The 22,887-nt window shown below is 45.0% G+C and overlaps 1 protein-coding gene and 4 non-coding genes across 5 annotated transcripts in view; 1 reads left to right on the plus strand and 4 right to left on the minus strand.

Annotated features, from left to right (window-relative positions):
• Positions 1 to 5,945, minus strand: part of SHF (Src homology 2 domain containing F) — a 33,238-nt gene extending 27,293 nt beyond the window's left edge. Inside the window, exon 1 of the mRNA XM_032174338.2 lies at positions 5,637 to 5,945. Within this exon, the coding sequence (XP_032030229.1) occupies positions 5,637 to 5,945 (309 nt within the window). The remainder of the gene's footprint in view (positions 1 to 5,636) is intronic.
• On the minus strand, positions 5,471 to 5,542 carry TRNAH-GUG (transfer RNA histidin (anticodon GUG)). Its single transcript has one exon. It is a non-coding gene; the product is annotated as a tRNA-His (tRNA).
• A 1,301-nt stretch (positions 5,946 to 7,246) lies between the features above and the next one.
• Positions 7,247 to 7,318, minus strand: TRNAH-GUG (transfer RNA histidin (anticodon GUG)). The gene has a single exon. It is a non-coding gene; the product is annotated as a tRNA-His (tRNA).
• Positions 7,319 to 7,984: 666 nt separating this feature from the next.
• Positions 7,985 to 8,056, plus strand: TRNAH-GUG (transfer RNA histidin (anticodon GUG)). The gene has a single exon. It is a non-coding gene; the product is annotated as a tRNA-His (tRNA).
• Positions 8,057 to 21,929: 13,873 nt separating this feature from the next.
• Positions 21,930 to 22,057, minus strand: LOC116482805 (small nucleolar RNA SNORA11). The gene has a single exon (XR_004252068.1). It is a non-coding gene; the product is annotated as a small nucleolar RNA SNORA11 (small nucleolar RNA).
• Between the last annotated feature and the right edge of the window lie 830 nt (positions 22,058 to 22,887).

Below are 22,887 nucleotides of genomic sequence, written 5' to 3' on the forward strand. Positions count from 1 at the left end.
ATCCTTTTGAAATGTCCGGGCCAATTGTCATGTAGGATGTCCCACATTCTGGACTTTTCCATAGTTTCTTCATGAATAGATTCAGGTTACACATTTCTGAAAGGAGCACTACATAGGGGATGTTGTGGACTTTCTAGTGTGTTACACCAGAAGGCCCATAATGCCCATTGTCCCTTTACTGGTGATGTTAGGCTTGATCACTTGGTTAAACTGGAGTCCACCAGATCTCTCCACTTTACAATTTAAAGAAAGCTGTGGAATGATATTCTGAGACCTTTTAGCTATTTTCTTCAAGCAGCATTTTACCCCATTGTTTTATCCCCCACATTGATGATCTATACTTAAATTTGCTATTACACTGGGGATTGCACAATAGTGACTCTCTAATTCTATAATTCTATGAACTCAAAATATCTGAGACAGGTCTCAACTAATTTAGAAAGTTTATTTTGCCAAGGCTAAGGATGCACCCATGACACAGCCTCAGGAGGTCCTGAGGACAGGTGCCCAAGGTGGTCACGGCCCAATCAATATGTGTAAAGTGTACATTGGTCTGGTCTGGAAAGGTGGGACAACTGGAGGCCAGGGAGGGGGCTTCCAGTTCATAAGTAGATGAGAGACAAATGGTTGTATTCTTTTAAGTGTCTCATTGGCCTTTCACTGAATACACAATATGCATGTGAGAGGAGAGGAGAGGAATAGTCACTTATGCCTTAGTCTGGTTTAGTGAAACAATAGGGCAGAGGAAACAATCAGATATGCATTTGTCTCAAATGCATATAATATTCAATAATGAGCCTCAGAGGGATGGTTGAGTTCCACAAGGAAATTCCTTGTGGGCAAATTGGAGGAAAGTATGTCGCTTTTTAAAATCTTCGTAGCTATCTTATTTAGGAATAAAATGGGGCCAGGCGCAGTGGCTCACGCCTATAATCCCAGCACTTTGGGAGGCCAGGGCGAGCAGCCTTATGCAGGCTTCATGCAGGACAGGAGGTAGCCCTGAGCTGGTAGGATTTGGACACATGAAGCAAAGGAGTGAAAGGTCATTCCAAGCCAAGAGGTCAGGAGTTCAAGAGCTTGAGCTCAGGAATTAGAGACCAGCTTAGGCAACATGGCAAAACCCCTTCTGTACCAAAAAAAAAAAAAAAAAAAAAAATTAGCCAGGTATGGTGGTGTGAGCCTGTAGTCACAGCTACTCAGGAGGCTGAGGTGGGAGGACTGCTTGAGCCTGGGAGGTGGAGGTTGCTGTGAGCCGAGATCGTGGCACCGCACTCCAGCCTGGGCAGCAGAGTGAGACTTTGTCTCAAAAAAAAAAAAGATAGGCAGCATTGCCTGACATAGTTCCCAGCTTGATTGTTCCTAGCTGGCATTTGGCATTCTTCTGTAAAGGAGAGCTTTCTTACCTCTCCCCCAGCCTCCATCATGGAGTGAATTTTTTTTTAATTCAACATGATATAATCCATTATTATCATATTATTAGTATTTTTGATGCCGAAATTACCCACAATTTGGCTATTGGGAGCCTTTTCAAGAGGCTCCTGTGTCCTTCTTCTGTTTTGTTTTGTTTTTTTGAGATGGAGTCTTGCTCTGTCGCCTAGGCTGGAGTGCAGTGGTGCGATCTTGGCTCACTGCAACCTACACCTCCCGAGTTCCAGCGATTCTCCTGCCTCAGCCTCCTTAGTAGCTGAGATTACAGGCGCCTGCCACCACACCCAGCTAATTTTTGTATTTTTAGTACAGATGAGGTTTCACCATGTTGGCCAGGGTGGTCTCAAACTCCTGACCTCAGGTGATTCGCCCACTTCAGCCTTCCAAAGTGCTGGGATTACAGGTGTGAGCCACTGCGCCTGGCCTCCTGTGTCCTTTTGACTTGGTCTCCTCAATGTTTAAGCTCTTCCGTACTTTCTCACACAAGGTGTTCCAGAATCACTTTGTACCTCCCCTGCTGCAGACTTAGAATCAGTCATTTCTTGAAGGAAACCTTACTCCTTTTAGTTGGGAACGGTATTTTAAAATTGACTTTTTACTTTGTAATTTCATTTTATTTTTGAGACAGGCTGTCACTGTGTCTTGCAGGCTGAGTACAGTAGTGTGATCACGGCTCACTGCAGTCTCAACCTCCTGGGTTCAAGCGATCCTCCCACCTCGGCTGCTCCAGTAGCTAGGACTTACAGGCATGCACCACCCTGCCCAGCTAATATTTTGATTTTTTTTCAGAGACGAGGTCTCACTCTGTTGCCCAGGCTGCTCTCAAACTCTTGAGTTCAAATGATCCTCCTGCCTCGGCCTCCCAAAGTATCGAAATTATAGGCATGAGCCACCATGCCTGGTCTATAATTTTAAAATGGTTATTTAATATATCACCAAATGAACATACCTCAGTTTAGTTCAACATTACCTGATTTGTTGAGTACTTAGGCTATTTCCAATCTCCCTTTTTCTAAACACCTCTTTATGCAGGTAACTTTTCCTAGTTTAGCATTATTTCCTTTGGTGAGATTCTCAAAAGGAGAAATCTTGGGGCAGAACATAAACTTTTTTGACTCTTGCTACACACTGCCCAGTTGCTCTCATGGGTAGTTTTAAAAGTCAACCATGACTTCTAAATGTCAAACCTAATTATTTTGTCTCATTTTTTTTCCCCTTGACTTCTTTGCACCACCTGAGTCTGTTGACTCCTGTCCTTGAAAACTTCTTCTTCTAAACTTTCTTAAAATGACACTTTCCTGATTTTCTCTTCTCTCGGGCCACATTCTTTTATTTAAAATCTATTTTTTTTATTAATACAGCACCAGAGATACTGCTCCTTTTAAGAGCAGGGTACCCCATAGGCAGTGTGCCTAGAGCAGCCTCAGGCCACATTCTTGTTTCCCCTCTTAACCTCCTAAAGTTGTGCATATTCCAAGGCTACGTCCTTAGCCCTCACTTTTCTCGCTGGGTACTGAGTACAGCATCTTCACTCCTGTTTGCCTGGCTTTGGGTGTCCAGGTCTGTCCTGAACTCTGATTCTTCCTAAGTTTTGATGTCCAACTCTGGTCCTTGCCTTTTGTCTCCAGCCTTGTCTTGGGTCCATCTCTGTCCATAACCTTGAGAGGACAAGCACATCCTAGTGTTCTCACATATGCACTTTGTTTGTTGGGATCTTGGATGTTAAGACAGAGCTCCATTTGGGCCAAGTTTTTGTTTTGCCTATATAGTTTTGGTCAACTCAGTGTTTAAAAAAATAATTTAATTAGTTGCCGATATTTAAAAATTTATAACATCTCACACAAAACTCCAGATTGCTGACTTCTTTTTTTTTTTTTTTTTTTTTTGAGATGGAGTCTGGCTCTGTCACCTAGGCCGGAGTGCAGTGGCCTGATCTCAGCTCACTGCAACCTCCGCCCCCTGGGTTCAAGCGATTCTCCTGCCTCAACCTCCCTACAGGGACTACAGGGGCGTGCCACCATAGCCAGCTAAGTTTTGTATTTTTAGTAGAGACAGGGTTTCCCCATGTTGGCCAGGCTGGTCTCGAACTCCTGACCTCAGGTGATCCACCTGCCTCGGCCTCCCACAGTGCTGGAATTACAGGTGTGAGCCACTGCGCCTGGCTGACTTCCTCTGAAATATCAGAAGATCCGGTGCATTAGGCTTATATTCCCATCAGAACATCTGGTCCAACTGGTGGAAGATAAGTAGCCTGACTGGTTTCAGATGAGGCCATATCTCCAAAGACCATCCTAGGTCCTTCCTAGGATTTCACTGAAGCCCCAAGTCAGTTGTTTTCACCAACTTTCTTTTTTTCTTCCCTCCTTACTATAGAGTTAAGAGGAAAGTGCACTATTTCTCCAGGTCATGTCCCTATCAAGGATAGTAAAAGGGAAAAAAAGAAAGAAAGACCTAAAAGGGCTACAAATTACTAGAAAAATAGGAGCACACACTTTTCTTTTTAGTGGAAATACAAACTATTTCTATTTGATATGAAAAACATGATTCCGCGTTGAAAGGACACAATTTGAGATGTGGCAGCTCTAACCTATAATCCTAGCACTTTGGGAGGTCAAGGTAGAAGAATCGCTTAAGGCCAGTTCCAGGCTGCCGTAAGCCAAGATTGCTCCACTGCACATCAGCCTGGGTGATAGAGCAAGACCTTATCTCTAAAAAAAAAAAGCAAACCTGGCCATTTCACTCATTTATGGACTCCATAAGAAACCTCTGTTCAAATATTTATGGAGAGACTGTGTGCTTGGAACACAAACATATGTTAAGATCTAGTCCTGCCTTCAATGAGCTTGAATTTTGAGTTTCGTAACTGTAGTGGTTTGTGACTTAAAGTTGGATCCCGATAGTAAGAGAAGGGGGACATGGGAGTGGAGGGTCTCCAAATGGCCTGCCAAGTCAAGTTGTTCTATCTTACTCCAAATTCAAGATGCTTCCCTGCCCTTCCCACCTGAAATCAAAATAGGGCTGCTTCCTAATAGAGCCCAGGCTCCCATCCAAAGGTTTATATGGGTATAGTAAAGAGTCCCTTTCCCCTATCTTACCAACACAAACTGTTTCCCCATCTCCCCAGCCTGGAGTCAGGGCCTGGGTAAGAGAGGAACAGGACCAGAAATAAGTAGAGATTCACATCCTTCAGGGTATGTGAACTCTTCCCAGTAAAGGGAGATTGCCTACCAATACAAACCCATCACCTCATGTTCTGTTCACATTCCATCACCTCAGGAAAAAAAAAAGAGAGCGGGCAAGGGAGAGCATGTTTGTGTTTTATGCAAAAAGCAAGGAGGAATAGATTCACATACGTATATGCATATATAAATATGTGTTCATACAAGGACTGTTGTGGAAAGACATAGTGGAAACTGAAAATAATTGGTGGATAGGGTGAAAAATGAAAAAGAGCTGTACTTTTTACTAGACTTTAGCGCACGTATTTCCCTATTTAAAAATAAATGACCCAGAGCCTCCGTCTCAAAAACAATTTTTTTAAATTAAAAAAACAAAAAAACAAAAATTATCCGGGCATGGCGATGCATGCCTGTAGTACCAGCTACTCGGTTGGCTGAGGCAGGATAATCGCTTGAACCCGGGAGGCGGAGGCTGCAGTGAACCAAGACGGCGCCACTGCACTCAGCCTGGGCGACAGGAGAGTCTCTGTCTCAAAAATAAATAAATAAGTAAAAATAAAAATAAATGACTTGATAAAAAAATATACATGAAAAGAGAAAAAAATCACAAGGTTATGGGGGAGCTGTTTTGCTGGTGTGGAATGATTCAGACAACGATATTTGGTAAGAAGAGGATTATAGGTTGAAGTTGTATCAGAGAATTACATGAGAGTTACTGTAGGTAGCGATCCTCCCGGTGCCTCAATTTTCAAAGGAGAGAAACATTGGTTCGTTTCAAGAAAGTGAATTACGATTTATATAAAATGTTACAAACAAGGGGAAAAAAAAACGCTGAACCCCTTGCCGTGCCATTGTTCCCACAATGCCGTGACTCGGATTCGAACCGAGGTTGCTGCGGCCACAACGCAGAGTACTAACCACTATACGATCACGGCGAGCTACCGGGGACCCGTAGGAGCTGGCTTCTGATTACCGTCTTCAACAGTTATAGGCCTTCCCAGTTTGCGCGTCATTAAATGGCCTACTTACGGGGCGGGGTTCCAGCCTGTTGCTGAATCTGATAACGCGCAGGCGCGTTGTACTCCGCCAGTTGCTTTTCTTCTTCTGTTTTGGCCCATTAGCCACGGGCGGTGGTGATGATGATGAGATGGGCTCCCGGTGAGCGCAGTGGGAGTTTAGGGGAGACGGCCTGAGCATCCAGGAATGGGGCTGGGCGGAACTCAGACTACCCTTGGGGGATGCCCGTTTCCTATGCCCCGGAGACACTTGCCACGAACCCTCCAGGGTTTCGGGCCTGCAGGGGGCGCTCCTCACGAGTCCTCGTGCATCTTGCTGCATCCTCCAGCGGTGACCCAATGCCGCCTCTGTGGAGATTGTGGACACCCTAGAACCGGGTTCCACTTAGAAAAAAAATCAACAAACGCATCTCCCCCTCTTCCCAACACTCACTTCCGGCCTCTCATACTCCCCTGACAGCCCTGACTCCTCCTTCCGCAATGCTTCCGCCGTGCCAGGTGCCCACCTAGGCTGTGTCACGGGGCCGCAACAGGGACTAAGTCCGATTTTAATTATTGTCCATCAGTGCTGTCGCCCCCACGGCGCCTAGAACCGGGCCGAGTACACAGCAGGCAGTGGCTATTTGCTAAAACTCACAACGTGCCATTGGTATTTAACAAGTGAATTCCAGGGAGACCACCTGTCTCTCCAATGTCACCCGCTCCCATCAATCCTCCCTACGCAAAGCCGCGGGAGGGATCTTGCTAAACACGATTGGAATATTTTCACTCCTACCCTCCTCACCCTCACCCCTAGACGGCAGGAACTTCCTCTGCCTTTTCCAGCTCATCTCTTGGCCCTCCTTCAGTGTCGTTCCCCATTCCTCAATTGCACTCATTCACTCAACACGTCCTTGAGAAGCGCCTACTACCTGTCAGACCAGAGCCTTTGGGCGTTGTTGGGGTGGGGACTTACAAAGAAGACAGAAGACTTATAAAGAGGAATTAAGATCTTTCCTTTTCGGTGAAACCTCGTCTCTACTAAAAATACAAAAAAACTAGCCGGTCTTGGTGGCGGGTGCCTGTAGTCCCAGCTACTCGGGAAGCTGAGGCAGGAGAATCGCTTGAACCCAGGAGGCGGAGGTTGCAGTGAGCAAAGACTGCGCCACTGCACTCCAGCCTGGGTGACAGAGCAAGGCTCCACCTCAAAAAAACAAACAAAAAAAGATTTTTCCTTTTTAAGACTCCCTTCAAGCCTCTGCACACGAAATCATCCTGGCTGCCTGACAAATTCTCATTGTGCCTTTAAGAGCTACCTTGATCCTCACGTCCTTTGCTAAGCCTTCTTTTCCTGTCATTAGGAATCCGCTCCCAGTGCTTCCGTGGAAATTTGTGCGTATGTCTACCACAACACTTTTTAAACAGCCGAGTGGTCTGTGCTTTGTCTTCAAGAACGCGCCCAGGCTCAGAGGACCCGGAAGCCTGTATCTTTCCAAAGTCCAATTTAGCCAGAGCCAGCGTAAACGTCGCTCTCAAATGTCACAAGAGGATCAGGGTCCATTTTCCACAATGTTGTGAACTCAGGATTAAAAACCGATTGGTACAATAAAACAAAGTCCCCTTGCCGTGACATTGTCCTCACAATGCCGTGACTCGGATTCGAACCGAGGTTGCTGCGGCCACAACGCAGAGTACTAACCACTATACGATCACGGCGAGCTACTAGGGACACGGGGCCTCGCCTTGTCGCCTGAACTCTTCTCTGTTGAAAGCCCCGCCCCCTTGCACTGTCATTGATTTGTCACTGTTTGTTCTCGCGTATTTCCACCCTCGCAGCCGTCTGAGGGCACGCAGGCGCATTAATCTCTGCTTTCTCGATTTTGGTCCACACTTGCCTGCGCACCAGACACGGTGGCCGGTTTCTCCACCGTGGAGGCTGCTCTTGGGGTTCCCCTTACCTCGCGCCTCAAGGAAGTTGTATGGTGGTGGGTCAGAACTGATTTTCCTTCTTGTAAAATTTAAGAGCTCCAGACCTAGCCAAAGTCGTTCAGATAGCATGATAGCCAGGGCATGGGTGAGCGTCAGAGAGACTTCGGGCCACCATTCGGGCGTCCCCAGGGGCTTCACATCATTGCAGGCCCGGCCTCATAGGAATCCTTTGGTGGCAAAGCATTTTCATGTCCCTTCTTTTGCGGTACGTGCATACAGCCAAGAGGAGACTTCGGGCTAGGGAGTCCACAGCGCTCCCGGTGCTCTTGCGGGTGAACGTGGGTGCGGGAAGAACCTGGTAGATAATGGAAGCTTAGGAAAGCTGGAATGGCTGCCATCTAGACGAGAAGGGCAACACTGGGTCACCTGCTCGTCGTGGCGTCCCGGTAGCTCGCCGTGATCGTATAGTGGTTAGTACTCTGCGTTGTGGCCGCAGCAACCTCGGTTCGAATCCGAGTCACGGCATTGTAGAAACAATGGCACGGCAAGGGCGTCTTTTTAGACTGGGAAAGCCACATTCTTCTGGGAAGCTAACTCTAAAAGCTGTTATTGGCCGGGGCTGAAATTATAATGGACAAAAAGTTCTGTGCACACTCTGGGGCTTTCCTTTCTGTTTTTAATTTTTCATCTGCTGGTGAATCAGTCATCCCCCACCTTCCCCAATATGTGATTATTTTATTTTTGTGTAGTTTCTGTGTGGTACTCTTTATTTTACCCTTGTGAGTGGCCGAATCATATATTGGGTCCTCTAAAAAGCTTCACACTAGCTAAAACGTCAATACTTTGGGACAAAGGGGTGATAGGAGCAATGTGCAAACATTAAGGGTTAGAAGAATGCAGATTAGACCATACGCTGAACCGTTTTGCTTCAGATCCCGTGACAAGTGAAAAATATGACTGCACTAGACATGCTGGTTCCTGTAGCCACTATGAGGGGTGCTAATGAGAGGTTTGTGGACTTCATCTCCACAGCCTCCTAGGTGACAGGGGGTTTTCTCCTGGAGGGTTTTCCCCTAATCTACCTCAAGTTTAAGCACATTTTGTTTGCTTGTTTTATGTGGACCTAAAAAACCCAAACTCAGCAAATTCAGGTCTGTCATTTGGCATTAGGCAAAATGAAGTGAGTTTTGGATTTGACTTTCAGGCAGCTGGTGGCGGCTATGTCACTCTTAAGGAGGGAATGAGAGGGGACTGAGGAATGAGCCTCTCCAGCTCCTCTCAGGTGTCCTGAGGTTGGCAAGGCAAGTCCGAGAGCATTCCTGGGAGAGACAGACATTGCAATGGGGTTGTGCCCCCCTACCCACAATCAGTAAAGAATGAACAGCACTTAAAAGCTAGGCACTGGCTTCACGCCTGTAATCCTAGCACTTTGGGAGGCCAAGGCAGGCGGATCTCTTGAGCTCAGGAGTTCGAGACCAGCCTGGGCAACATGGCAAAACCCTGTCTGTATCCAAAATACAAAAATTAGGGCATGGTGGCGCGTGCCTGTAGTCCCAGCTACCTCGGAGGCTGAGGTGGAAGGATTGCTCGAACTCGAGAGGCAGGGGCTGCAGTGAGCTGAGATCACACCACTGCGTTCCAGCCTGGGCAACAGAGAAAGACCCTGTCTCAAAAAAGAAAAAAAAAAAAAAAAAAAAAGCAAGGCACTGTGTGGGGGCTGTAATCTCCCCAAGTCTCCAGTCTCCCAGTTCTCTGCATTTGGTGAGTTTAAACCACACAACAGGACAGCTCAGACCACAAGAGTGTTCTGCGCAAAATAGAATGGGGAAAGGTGAGTCTGAGAACTTGCCAAGCTTTGGATGACTGATTCAAAAGTTATATGTCTAGAAAATCAACATCGCCAACAACAAAAAACGAACTGGCCAACAGGAATGTCGTGACTTATATTCCTCCAACCCCTCACCAAATAACTGCCGTGACGGATTTCAATCTGTGGGCTGGAATAAGGTGTCAGGGTGGGATGCCAGGAAAGGCTCTGGCTTTTCCCCTGAAGACCAGCCCCCACTGCCCTGCTGCAGGTGCTTCGGTAGGTAATGAGCTGTTTCCACACCCTGAGGAGAAAGTCAGGAGTAGCCACTCTCTAAGAGTACTACAAGGAAAAAGTGTCAACCAAGAGGCTGGGCATGGTGGTTCATGCCTGTAATCCCAGCACTTTGGGAGGCTGAGGTGGGAGGATTGCTTGAGCTCTGGGGTTTCAGACCAGCTGGACAACATGGTGAGAAGCTATCTCTACAAAAAATACAAAAATTAGCCAGATATGGCGGTATGTACCTGTAGTCCACTACAAGAGTCAACCAATAAAACAAAAATCACAAACATTCACCATCTGAGATAACCCGCTAGCCATCCATGTCTGAGGTCAGGAATGCTAAAGAAAGCTGAACTGAAAGTGTTGTATTGTGACCTAGTTGCAGGAAGAGTGACAAGAGGGGAGGGCGCTCTCCTGCACTTCGGACTGATGGCCTTTTCGACAGCTACACAGTAGTCCATGAGATGGGCGCATCCAGCTCTCAACATTTCATAACATCCTCTTCTGAGGTCACTCAGTCAATTTTCCTTACAAAACAGACTTTGATAATGATTTGCCCATTAGACCTCCCTGCAGGAAAAAGCATGCTTTGAACGAGCTTATTGGCACTGTTCTCCTAACTGTGGGTGTTTTGGTTTAGACTCTTAAGAGTCTGGTTAGCATAATTCATTTCCGTTGTGCCTACTTATCTCTAGGTACACTGACAAAATGGAATGTCTAGGCTGGCAAAGCCCTCCTCCTGGAGACCGTGGCCTGGAATGATCTCATCAAGACCCTGCTGCCCTGGGACACCCTCTCTGAGCAATCAGTCAGCACCTCCTTCCTGTTGGTCTCTTGCTTTTAAAATTGTTTTATGATTTCTGATTCTGGGAATGTAATGTTTCCTCCTATCACTTCCAGTTTGAGGTTGGAACTCTTCTCTAGGTCTCAGTGCCAAGAAAGAGGTAGGGTGCTTATACTTAAGAGCACCCTGTTCACACATTCCAGCTCCAGTTGTTCCCATCTTGGTTGGATTTGTTAATTTCTGCAGGTTTCCAACCTCTAAGTCACTTTGACTTTTTTTCCCTTCCATCTGATAGACCCTGAGGTACAGTAGTTGACAGTACTAGACTAGTCCTAACTCTAATTAAGGGGTAGCATAAGCTGGGCACGGTGGCTCACGCCTGTAATCCCAGCACTTTGGGAGGCTAAGGTGGGAGGATTGCTTGAGCCCAGGAGTTCAAGACCAGACTAGACAGTATAGTGAGACCTCGTCTCTGTTGCGGGGAGCTAGCATAGCTTAGTAATGAAGCCTCTGGCACCTGAAAGTAGGCTGCTTAAGATTTGAATCTCAACTCATCCACTTACTAACTGGGTGACCCTGAGGAAGCAACATGTCTCCATGCCTCAGTTTTCTCACTTGTAAAATGACTGTAAAATGGCTTCTCATTTGTAAAAGGATTGTCATGAAGATTAAATGAATGAATATTTGTAAAGCAATAGTGCCTGGCACTTACTAAGCCCTACTGAAGTTTTACTTAAATAATACAGTAGATGGGAATGTAACATAATGAAATCAACTCCTTTAAAATGAACACCCTGGAACATAAACATCCAAATAAGTATTGTGTTTCAAATCAGGCATTCCACTTTCTCCAAACAGCTGCCCAAAATATTTTTGGAATTCTTATTTGGAGATTATTTTCAGGGCTAATTTATAAGCCATATGAGTACATCCACCTCAATATTTATAATCACATTCTATTTTGAAATAATTTTTGACTGCTTTTAAAGCCACCTTCAAAGAGAAAAATGTCACCACTGAGTCTTTTAAGGCACAAAAATTTAAATGACAATGCCAGAAATGTTTTATAAGTAACATTCCAGCAAAAGAAAAACAATTTTTTTTTTTTTGGTAGGAGTGTGTAGACTTCAAAGGGCAAACCTTGAAAGGGACAACAGTAATTTATAAGCTTCAGATTGTCTGCTTAAACCATCAACCCCACGGCTTCCTGGTTGATACTTCCTGGTTATACCTTGTATATCTGGGAGCTGCCAGCCCTCACAGGGGCTCAGTGTTGAGCAGCTGCCACTGGACCAGCAGGCTCTGGTCCTGGAAGGCTTGTTCAAAATTCAGGATTTTGATCCACAACTCAGAATTACCCCGTGAAAATCTTCATTTTTAACAAGGTCCTCTCCAAGTGATTCATCTGCACAGGAAAGTTTGAGGAGTGCTGCTCTAGCCTAAAGCTCTACTGGAATCCTTCATTGTTCATCTTGTGAGTACTTGGGTTACTAGAAGGGACCTGCCTGAATCTACTGAGCCTCATCAATGGGGGTGTCATTGAGGTTTTCACAGTGAGGAGATGGTGATCTGGGAGGGAGTCATCAAAGGGCCCATGTTTAGGGCCGTCTAGGGAGGAGGCAGCACATCTGGATTTCCACTAGAAGGTGCTGTGCCCCAGGAAGTAGTTGCGAAAAGCTGAGGCTGGAAAAGACTCGTTTAATTTGCAACATACCACTTCTGACTTAACTGAGCCTGTTCCACAGGGATTCTCTGGATATTGAGGACTCAAATTTCACCCATCTACTTATCTATCCATCCATCCATCCATCCACTCATTCATTCATTCATTCATTCTTCCCATAAACTAGCATCTTTTAGTTCTTAAGTCACAGGGAGCTGCAAAGCTGTATAAGATACTTCTGGCCTAGAGTAGCTTATTTTTGAGCTGAATTTGTCAACTGAGATTTGCCCCTCATCCAAAGACAAGTGACTAGCACAGACTGTTCAATATGCATTAGTTGGTCTCTTGTTTCTAGGTACTTCTCTCCATATCCACAAAAAGAAACTATGGGGAGAGATCGTGCAGGACTTTATTCCTGGCCTGAGACCTGAAACTAATTCCTGAGTCAGGAAGAATGCAGGAGCTGCCTTGCAGAAGCAAAGGTCTAAATCAGTGGTTTCCAAACTTTTTAGAGCTGATAAACTAGGACAAACTTTTCACCATTAAATGAAAAAATGAGGTCCATGTGGTAAGCTTTTAAAATGCTAAATGCATTTAATCCAAAGGACTGTCCCCTAGGCTGAGACAATGCCCCTTTTTATTTTTGAGGTATTAAAGTGACTTTTATAAAACTATGGAGAAAGTAGGTGATAGTTTTTTGTTTTTGTTTTTGTTTGTTTTTTAGACGGAGTCTTGCTCTTGGCTCACTGCAACCTCTGCCTCCCAGGTTCAGGTGATTCTCCTGCCTCAGCCTCCCGAGTAGCTGGGATTACAGGCATGTGCCACCACACCCAGCTCATTTTTGTATTTTTAGTAGGGACGGGGTTTCACCTTGTTGGCCAGGCTAGTCTTGAACTCCTGACCTCAGGTAATCCACCTACCTCGGCCTCCCAAAGTGTTGAGATTACAGGCATGAGCCACTGTACCCAGCCAGTGATAGGTTTTAAAAAACATCTTTTCTTGGAAACTTTTTAAATTGGCAACGTTGGTCTCCAAAATTAGTTTTGAGTTACTGGTCAGTAAAATCTGCAAATACAAAGCTCACTACAGAGTTCAGAGAGCAAAAGCATCAGGCTGAGCAGAAATGGTCCTGGGTGAGTAGGGGGTCTGAGGAGGCATGCTCAGAGGGAGATGTGTTCCTCTTCTGTTGGGCAATGGTCCATGCTGACACCTATCCTCCCGCCCAACAACCAGTAGTGCCTAGTAGGATCTGTGCTAGGCCTTGGAGATATGAGTTAAATAAGACCCATTCTTACTCTGAGATCATTTTAGTTCAGGGTTAATCAGATGAGTGAAGAACTAATTAGAACTATGCCAGACATATATACAAAGTGTATTGGAGCTTAGATCATTGATTCTACCAGGATACAACATTTGATCTGAGTTCCAAGGCATGCATAGTACTTTTCCTGGAAAAGAAAGGGAAAGGATATTCTACTTGGGAGGCTGAGACAGGAGAATCACTTGAGGCTGAGAGGCAGAGGTTGTAGTGAGCCGAGATTGCTCCACTGCACTCTAGCCTGGGTGAGAGAATGAGACTCTGTCTCAAAAAAAAAAAAAAAGAAAGAAAGAAAGAAAAGGGTATTCTAGGCAAAGAGAAAGGCAGAAGTAAAAGCAAGGAAGTATGATGTACAGATAGCATAGGAAAAGACAAGTTGTAGCTACAACATTAGATATGGAGGGGAGGGAGGCCGGGGAGGGTGGATCACTTGAGGCCAGGAGTTCGAGACTAGCCTGGCCAACATGGCGAAACCCCATCTCTACTAAAAATACAAAAATTAGCTGGGTGCAATGGCACATGCCTGTAATTCCCCCTAAAACAAACAAACAAAGAAACAACAAAGATATGGAGGAGAGAGTGGAGGGTGAGAGAGCGTGCAGCCAAATTGTGATGAATCTCTTACCCTTATTGAGTCAGGCCTTTTTCCTGGAGGCTGGTGTTTCTTCACATTTTGTGGTAACATTGCTTTGGGGATCCACTGACAGCCACAGCCTTGTTCTCCAAAGTAATACACCTATGATAAAATATCAGGAATTCACAAATTTCCTGAAGGCTGTCCACAGGCTTTGTATCAGGCATTGAGGGGAGAGGGGCATTTAAGTTCCCATTTTTAAGCAGAAGAGAGACATAGTCATATCTGTGTTTTAGAAAGGTTAGGTGTAAATGGATAATTATATCCTGATAAAAGTCTTCATTCAGGAGAGACAGAAGAGAATTTCTGCTCCCTGGACTAGTAGTTGATGTTGGAGCTCGGGGACTAATACTCATCTGGGGATGGATGAGGGACTCTTCCTTCAAATCACACTCATAGATGTTTTCTCTTTAGCATGGAGGTAGAGGAGATGAACATGTTGGATGAAAAAAAATGGATATGAGGCTTGAGTGTGTCATCCAGAAGATCACCAGGATGGCTAGATAGTAGAAAGGAGAGCTATATTGGTGATACCAGTTTGCAGCTGGGAAGAGAAAGTCTCCAACGTGGACCAACGGTGCTCTTTCTTCTTCTTCTTTTTTTTTTTTTTTTTGAGACAGTATTTCATTCTGTCACCCAGGCTGGAGTGCAGTGGTGTGATCATAGCTCACTGCAGCCTTGAATTCCTGGGCTCAAGCCATCCTCCCATCACAGCTTCCCAAGTAGCTGGGACCACATGCACACAACACCACACTCAGCTAATTTTTGTATTTTTTGTAGAGACAGGGTTTCACCATGTTGCCCAGTCTGGTCTTGAACTCCTGTGCTCAAGGGATCCATCCACTTCGGCCTCCCAAAGGTCTGGGATTACAGGTGTGAGCCACCTCACCTGGCCTGCTCTTTCTTCAAGGAGGGGAAGGACACATTGGGTTTTATGCTTCAAAGAGCTTGTGTCATACACATTCAGCAGACTTGGGGAAAAGCTATACATATTTATGAGAGGAACTGTGTGTATGGGCAATGGGTAAACATGTATGTAACATACCTGCCACGTTCACTTTGGGGTAGGGTTTTGGCATTAAAACGAGGTAGAATTGGCTCCACATCAAAAGATGAACTATAGGACACCAAGGCAATTTGTGCACAGCCTCCATAAGCTGTCTGAAACTGGCTTAAGGTCTGCAATAGCTTCTGAGGAAAGAATATTTGTAAGGCTGCTCCTCTGTCCAATCAGACTTGTGGTCTGCGTTGTAAATCAGAGTTCATAGCTCCTATTTTAGGGACCTTAGCCATAGGAATTTAGCAATTTGCTATGCCAGCCTGAACCTTGGACCCATAGGTAAGTTACTTTCCTTAACCTTTGGGTCTGTCTTACTTGATAAGGGGGCATCTATTTTGGTCTCTCAGATCAAAAGAGGAAGATCTAATATCAAGTGTATAATGTTTTCTAGAGTCAGGGTCGCCAAAACAGCATGAAAAGAGACGTATCCATGTTATACTGATATTGTTGGTATTGAACATTTGACATGATGGTACAATGTGCAAATTTCAAATGTAATTTTAAGTTAAAAGGGAAAGATACATACAAAAATCGCAATAATCTGACTTGAATTTTTTTTATTTCCAAACTTTCTTCTAAATTTCAGTCAGGCTGGCTGCGGTGTCTCAGGCCTATAATCCCAGCACTTTAGGAGGCCGAGGCGGGCGGATCACAAGGTCAGGAGATTGAGATCATCCTGGCTAATGCGGTGAAACCCCGTCTCTACTAAAAATACAAAAAAATTAGTCAGGTGTGGCACCTGTGTCCAGCTGCTCCAGAGACTGAGGCAGTAGAATGGTGTGAACCTGGGAGGCGGAACTTGCAGTGAGCTGAGATCGTGCCACTGCGCTCCAGCCTGGCGACAGAGTGAGACTCCGTCTCCAAAAAAAAAAAAACAAAAATTAGCCAGGTGTAGTGGCGCGCACCTGTAATCCCAGCTACTAGGGAAGCTGAGGCAGGAGAATCGCTTGAACCCAGGGGGTGGAGGTTGCAGTGAGCCGAGATTGCACCATTGCACTCCAGCCTGGGCAACAGAGAGAGACTCTGTCTCAAAAATAAAAAAATTTCAAAAAGTCAAACTATTTCTGTGTCATGACTACTCTGGTTCACTGGCCTCGTCCTGAGTCTAGATAAATTATTTTTAACCACATAATCCAAGCTGCAAATAACTTCTTTTTTCTCTAATTCTCTTTGGCCAAATGCTCCAAGAAAACTCACAGTAATTCACAAGTTCATATGTTCACAAATTCTTTGATACTCCTCCCTTTAAGAAGTAGAGCTTAGCCAGGCTTGATGACACAAGCCTATAGTCCAGCCACTTGGGAGGCTGAAGTGGGAGGATCACCTGAGCCCAGGAGTTTGAAGCCACAGTGCACTATGATCGTGCCTGTGAATAGCAACTGCACTCCAGCCTGGACAACATAGCTAGACCCCATCTCTAAAAAAATTTTTTTTAAAAAGAAGTAGAGGCCGTGCATGGTGGCTCACACCTGTAATCCCAGCACTTTGGGAGGCCGAGGCAGGCAGGTCACCAGAGGTCAGGAGTTCAAGACAAGCCTGGCCACCATGGTGAAACTCTGTCCCCACTAAAAATACAAAAATTAGCTGGGCGTGGTGGTGAGCACCTGTAATCCTAGCTACTCCGGAGGCTGAGGCAGAATTGCTTGAACCCAGGAGGCAGAGGTTGCAGTGAGCTGAGATCACGCCATTGCTCTCCAGCCTGGGTGACAAAAGCGAGACTCCAGTCTCAAAATAAAAAAGAAGTAGAGCTTAATTTCTCTTCCTGAAGTGAAGGTGGGCTGAATGAGTTATTCTTTGAATGAATAGAATAATTTGGAAGTTATGGTGTGTCACATCTGACAGGTCTGACAGGAGGTTATAAATGGCATTGTAGATTCTTCTTTGTTCTCTCTTGGATCACTAGCTCTGAAGGAAGCCAGCTGCAAGGTCACAAGGAGACTCAAGTGACCTCATGGGATTGAGATCCACGTGGTGAGAAACTGAGCACTCCTGCCAATGGTCATCAAGGAAATGGGATATTTGGCCAATAGTTATGTGAGCAAACCATCTTTGAAGCAGATCGTCTGGCCTCAGATCAAACCTTCAGGTGACTGTGGCCTTAGCCAACATCTTGACAACGACCTCACGGGAGACCCTGAACAAGAATCACTCAGCTAAGTCACTTCCAAATTCCTGGGTTAAGACATTGTGAGATAATCATGGCCAGGCTTGGTAGCTCATGCCTGTAATCCCAGCACTTTGGGAGGCCCAGGTGGGCGGATCACTTGAGATCAGGAGTTCGAGACCAGCCTGACCAACATGGTGAAACCCCGTCTCTACTAAAAATACAAAAAAAATTAGCCAGGTGTCATGGCGTATGCCTGTAATCCCAGCTACTCGGGAGGCTGAGGCAGGAGAATCGCTTGAACCCAGGAAGTGGAGGTTGCAGTGAGCCAAGATCACGCCACTGTACTCCAGCTTGGGTAACAGAGCAAGACTCCATTTTGAAAAAAAAAAAAAAAAGAATTGTGAGATAATCAGCTGGGCGCGGTGGCTCACGACTGTAATCCCAGCACTTTGGGAGGCTGAGGCAAGGTGGGTGGATCACTTCAGGTCAGGAGTTCAAGACCAGCCTGGCCAACATGGTGAAACCCTGTCTCTACAAAAATACAAAAAAATTTAGCTGGGTGTTGTGGCCCATGCCTGTAGTCCCAGCTACTCAGGAGGCTGAGGCAGGAGAATTGCTTGAAACTGGGAAGTGGAGGTTGCAGTGAGCTGAGATCGCACCACTGCACTCCAGCCTGGGTGACAAAGCAAAACTCTATCTAAAAAAAAAAAAAATTGTGAGATAATCAATGTCTGTTTTTTAAAGCTGCTAAGTTTTCAGGTAATTTGTTACACTGTGATAAGTAACTAACACAGATTTTGTTACCTAGAAGTGAGGGCACTTCCATAACAAAACCCTAAAATGTGAAAGTGCCTTTGGAATCGGGCAGCCTTGGAGGAAAGTGTTAGTGAAAAGTCTGAATACCTTGAAGAAGCCTCAGAGCCCTTGAGGAGATTGTAAGTGAGAGCATAAAGGAGGAAAGTGAGGAAAATCTTGCTGTCAATTGGAGGAAAGGGGTCATTATTATACAGCAGCAAAAAGTTTAGCAACACTGTCACCTGGGGTAATGTAGAAAGTAAAAATGTACCAAATGAACCACATGATCTAGCAAAAAGATTTCCAGGCAACCTGTTGAAAGCATCTCCTGGTTTCTTCTTATTGTTCATAGTAAAATGCAAGAGGAGAGAGATAAGCCAAGAACTATTAAACATGAAGGACACGAAGGAACCGGAATTTGAGGGTTTTGAAAATTTTCAGCCTCTCTAACTGGCTAAATGTAAGAGATAGATTAGGTTTCGGGGGTTTTGTTTTTGTTTTTTTTTAGAGACAGGGTGTCGCTCTGAGGTCCAGGCTGGAGCGTAGTGGAATGATCATAGCTCACTGTACCCTCAAACTCCTGGGCTGAAGCAATCCCCCTGCCTTGGCTTCCTGAAGCTCTGAGGTTATAGACATGAGCCACCATGCCTGGCCAAGAAGTGAATTCTGAGCAAAGATCAAATCTAGGGCACTACTGGGAAAACACAGTCTAAAGACAAAGTAAAATTCTTTGTCATAATGATCCAAGGTAGAGCCTCAGAGTATCATTCAGTAAGACAAAAGGCCCTTTAAAGAGTTTAAGGGGGCCGGGCGCGGTGGCTCACGCTTGTAATCCCAGCACTTTGGGAGGCCGAGGCGGGCGGATCACGAGGTCAGGAGATCGAGACCACGGTGAAACCCCGTCTCTACTAAAAAATACAAAAAATTAGCCGGGCGTGGTTGCGGGCGTCTGTAGTCCCAGCTACTCGGAGAGGCTGAGGCAGGAGAATGGCTTGAACCCGGGAGGCGGAGCTTGCAGTGAGCCGAGATTGAGCCACTGCACTCCAGCCTGGGCGACAGAGCGAGACTCCGTCTCAAAAAAAAAAAAAAAAAAAAGAGTTTAAGGGTAAGCTTTATAGATACTCTCCATTAAACAGTGGGGCTTTTCAAAAGCTTAAGAGCATTGCACCTCAGCAGAAACCCAATATTGAGAAGGGCTTATTGCAAAAAGGTTTATGGCTGCGATCTCAGACTTACGGAATGAACCACAATAAGATTCACAGAAGACCCACAACATTTAAGAATCATATTGGCAGAAACAGCTTGGAATGAAAGCGACAAAGATAGTACATGAATGAAGAGACTTTTGAATTCCCAAAATTTCACCTGCTGTAATCAGACTGAGAAATAAGTTTTTTTAGCTTTGAAAAAATACACTGCTGTTCAATTGTTCAAGCACTCTTTGTTGAAAAGATTATTCATTCCCCATTTTATTTCACGACTTATATCTCATGGAAAAGGAAGGATGACTTAGCAGAACCAAGAGCTCCAAGGTAGGGGCCAAGAGTCATGGGAATGAGTAGGAATGAATTCTAATAAAAGAATCTCCAAACTTTGCCTAGCTGGGTCTCACAACCACTATGGACCAGTCCTATTTTTCCCCTTTTTGCACAGGACTGTTTACAGTGTTTATCGTATGCCCGTCCCACCATTGTGTGGTGTGTGGGTGTGTATGTTGGGGAAGATAATTTATCTCCAGTTCACAGGTGTTCAGATTGAGAGCTGCTGTCTTTAAGGACATACACCTGAAAAGCATTGTCTGCACCTGGACCTGATTTATATGCTGTGTCTCTGGATCTTGAACTGATACTAAAATAAGAAGAGACTTTTGGGGCCCTTAGGAAAGGGGTGAATATATTTTGTGTAGGGAATCGCAAATAAGTGATTTGTGGCCAGATGGTGGTTTAAAAATATATCCACAAATTCCTTGATACACTTCCAAGTATCTTCTTCAAGATGTAGACCTTAATTTCTCCCCATTAGAGAGAAATTTGGATTTAGTGACCTTTCTAACAAATAGAATATGGCAGATGTGACAGTGTGTCACTTTCCAAGTGAGGTCATACAAGGCATTGCACCTTTCTTCTTGCTGTCTCTGTTGGGTCACTAAAGCCAGATGCCATGATGTGAGGACACTCAAGCAGCCCTGTGGAGAGAGCTGAGGCTTCTTGGCAACAAATATCTGAGTTTGATAACTTTCATTTAAGCCTATGACTTTTTTTTTTTTTTTTTTTTTGAGACGGAGTTTCACTCTTGTTGCTCAGGCTGGAGTGCAATGGCGTGATCTCGGCTCACTGCAATCTCCACCTCCCAGGTTCAAGCGATTCTCCTGCTTCAGCCTCCCAAGTAGCTGGGATTACAGGCATGTGCCACCACGCCTAGCTAATTTTGTATTTTTAGTAGAGAAGGCGTTTCTCCATGTTGGTCAGGCTGATCTCGAACTCTCGACCTCAGGTGATCCACCCGCCTCGGCCTCCCAAAGTGCTGGGATTACAGGCGTGAGCCACCATGCCCAAACCTCCTATGGTCCATTTTGAGTTAATTTTTGTATATTCTGTAAGTTAAGAGGTAAGTTTTTTTCTTTTAGCTTTTAAAAAATACACTGCTATTCAATTGTTCAAGCACTCTTTGTTGAAAAGATTATTCATTCTCCATTTTATTGTCTTGGGACCTTTGTCAAATATCAATTGATGGCTGGGTGCGGTGGCTCACACCTGTAATCTCAGCACTTTGGGAGGCCGAGGCAAAAAGAGGCCGAGGTGAAAAGAGGCCGACGTGAAAGGATCGTTTGAGCTCTGGAGTTTGAGACCAGCCTGGGCAACATGGTGAAACCCTGTCTGTACCAAAAATACAAAAAATTAGCAGGGCATGGTGGTGGGTACCTGCGTCCCAGCTACTCGGGAGGCTGAGGTGGGAGGATCGCTTGAGCTGGGGAGGTGGAGTTTGCAGTGAGCCGAGATCACCCCACTGTACTCTGGCCTGGGTGACAGAGTGAGACTCCATCTTAAAAAAATAAAAATAAAAAATAAAAAAAATCAATTGACTATGTATGTGTGAGTCTATTTCTGGACTCTCTTTTTGTTCCATTGATCTAAATGTTTATTTTTATGCCAAAACAACATTGTCTTAGTTTCTGTAGATTTATATTGGTAATCAAATTAGGTAGTAATATCTCTCCAACTTTATTTTTTATTTAAAAAATTATTTGGCCTTTTAAAAAATCTCCACATACCTTTTAGAATCAGCTTGTCAATTTTTACGAGAAAACTTGCTGAGATTTTGATTGGAATGGCATTGCATGACTAAACCAACGTGTGGAGGAATTGACATGCAACAATACTGAGTCTGGCAATCCATGCAAATGGCACATCTTTCTATTTACTTGGATCTTCTTTAATTTGACATCTTTTTCCAAATTTATCCCTAAGTGTTCAATATTTTTATGCTACTATAAATGGCGTTTTTAGATAATTTCCAGATATCTTTCTGTTCTTGATTTCTAAATTAATTCTGTTGCTATTAGAGAACATTGTATAATCTCAATCTTTTATCCAGACTTGTTTTATGACTCGGAATACAGGTTATCTTGGTAAATGTTCTGAGGGGACTTGAAAAACATATGTATTCTGCTGTTGTTGGATGAAATGTCTATAAATGTCAATTAGGTCAAGATGTTTTACAGTGTTATTCAAGTTTTCTAAATCCTTACTGATTTTCTTTCTACCTGATCTATCGATGATTGAGACGTCGAAAAATCTAATTGTGGTGGTTTTGTCTATCTCTCAACTTTGTCAGTTTTTGCTTCCATGTATTTTGGAGCTCTGATGTTAGATGTATACAATTTAAAACTGTCGCATTGTCTAATGAATTGACGTTATTATTATTATTTTATTATTATTCTTTCCCTTCACATGTAGAGTTTGTTCATAGGAAGCCTACAAGTTCTGGTACCTCTCGTCACAATGATCCCAGGTTCCTGTTGGGTGTGTTGTAAACAGAGGAGCCATTCCTCAGGCCCCCTGCTCTGAGCACATCCCTGACCTCTTTACTATTAAGAAATTATCGCGGCCAGGCGCGGTGGCTCACGCCTGTAATCCCAGCACTTCGGGAGGCCGAGGCGGGCGGATCATGATGTCAGAAGATCGAGACCATCCTGGCCAACATGGTGAAACCCCCGTCTCTACTACTACAAAAAAAAAATTACCTGGGTGTGGTGGCGAGCGCCTGTAGTCCCAGCTACTTGCGAGGCTGAGGCAGGAGAATCGCTTGAACCTGGGAGGTGGAGGCAGAGGTTGCAGTGAGCCGCGATCGCGCCACTGCACTCCAGCCTGGTGACAGGGCAAGACACCGTCTCAAAAAAGAAAAAAGAAATTATCGAGTTGTGTTTGCGGCCGCCGTCGCCGCTGCGCCGCCGTCGCTCTCCAACGCCAGCGCCGCCTGTCCCGCCTCTCCCTCGCCGAGCTCCAGTCGAAGGAGAAGGGAGTAAGTAAGGAAGTCTCTATACCTTGGCTCGTACAAAGCCAACTGCCCGCAAACGGGACGGTGGTAAAGCACCAGGAAGCAACTGGCTACAAAAGCCGCTCGCAAGACTGCGCCCTCTACTGGAGGGGTGAAGAAACCTCATCGTTATAGGCCTGGTACTGTGGCACTCCGTGAAATTAGGTGTTACCAGAAGTCCACTGAACTAATTCGCAAACTCCCCTTCCCGCGTCTGGTGAGAGAAACTGCTCAGGACTTTAAAACAGATCTGTGCTTCCAGAGCTATCGGTGCTTTGCAGGAGGCAAGTGAGGCCTACCTTGTTGGCATTTTTGAAAACACCAACCTGTGTGCTATCCATGCCAAGCATGTAACAATTATGCCAAAAGA

The sequence above is a fragment of the Hylobates moloch genome, unplaced genomic scaffold, assembly GCF_009828535.3.
Source record: "Hylobates moloch isolate HMO894 unplaced genomic scaffold, HMol_V3 SCAFFOLD_14, whole genome shotgun sequence".
NCBI classification, from domain to species: Eukaryota; Metazoa; Chordata; class Mammalia; order Primates; family Hylobatidae; genus Hylobates; species Hylobates moloch.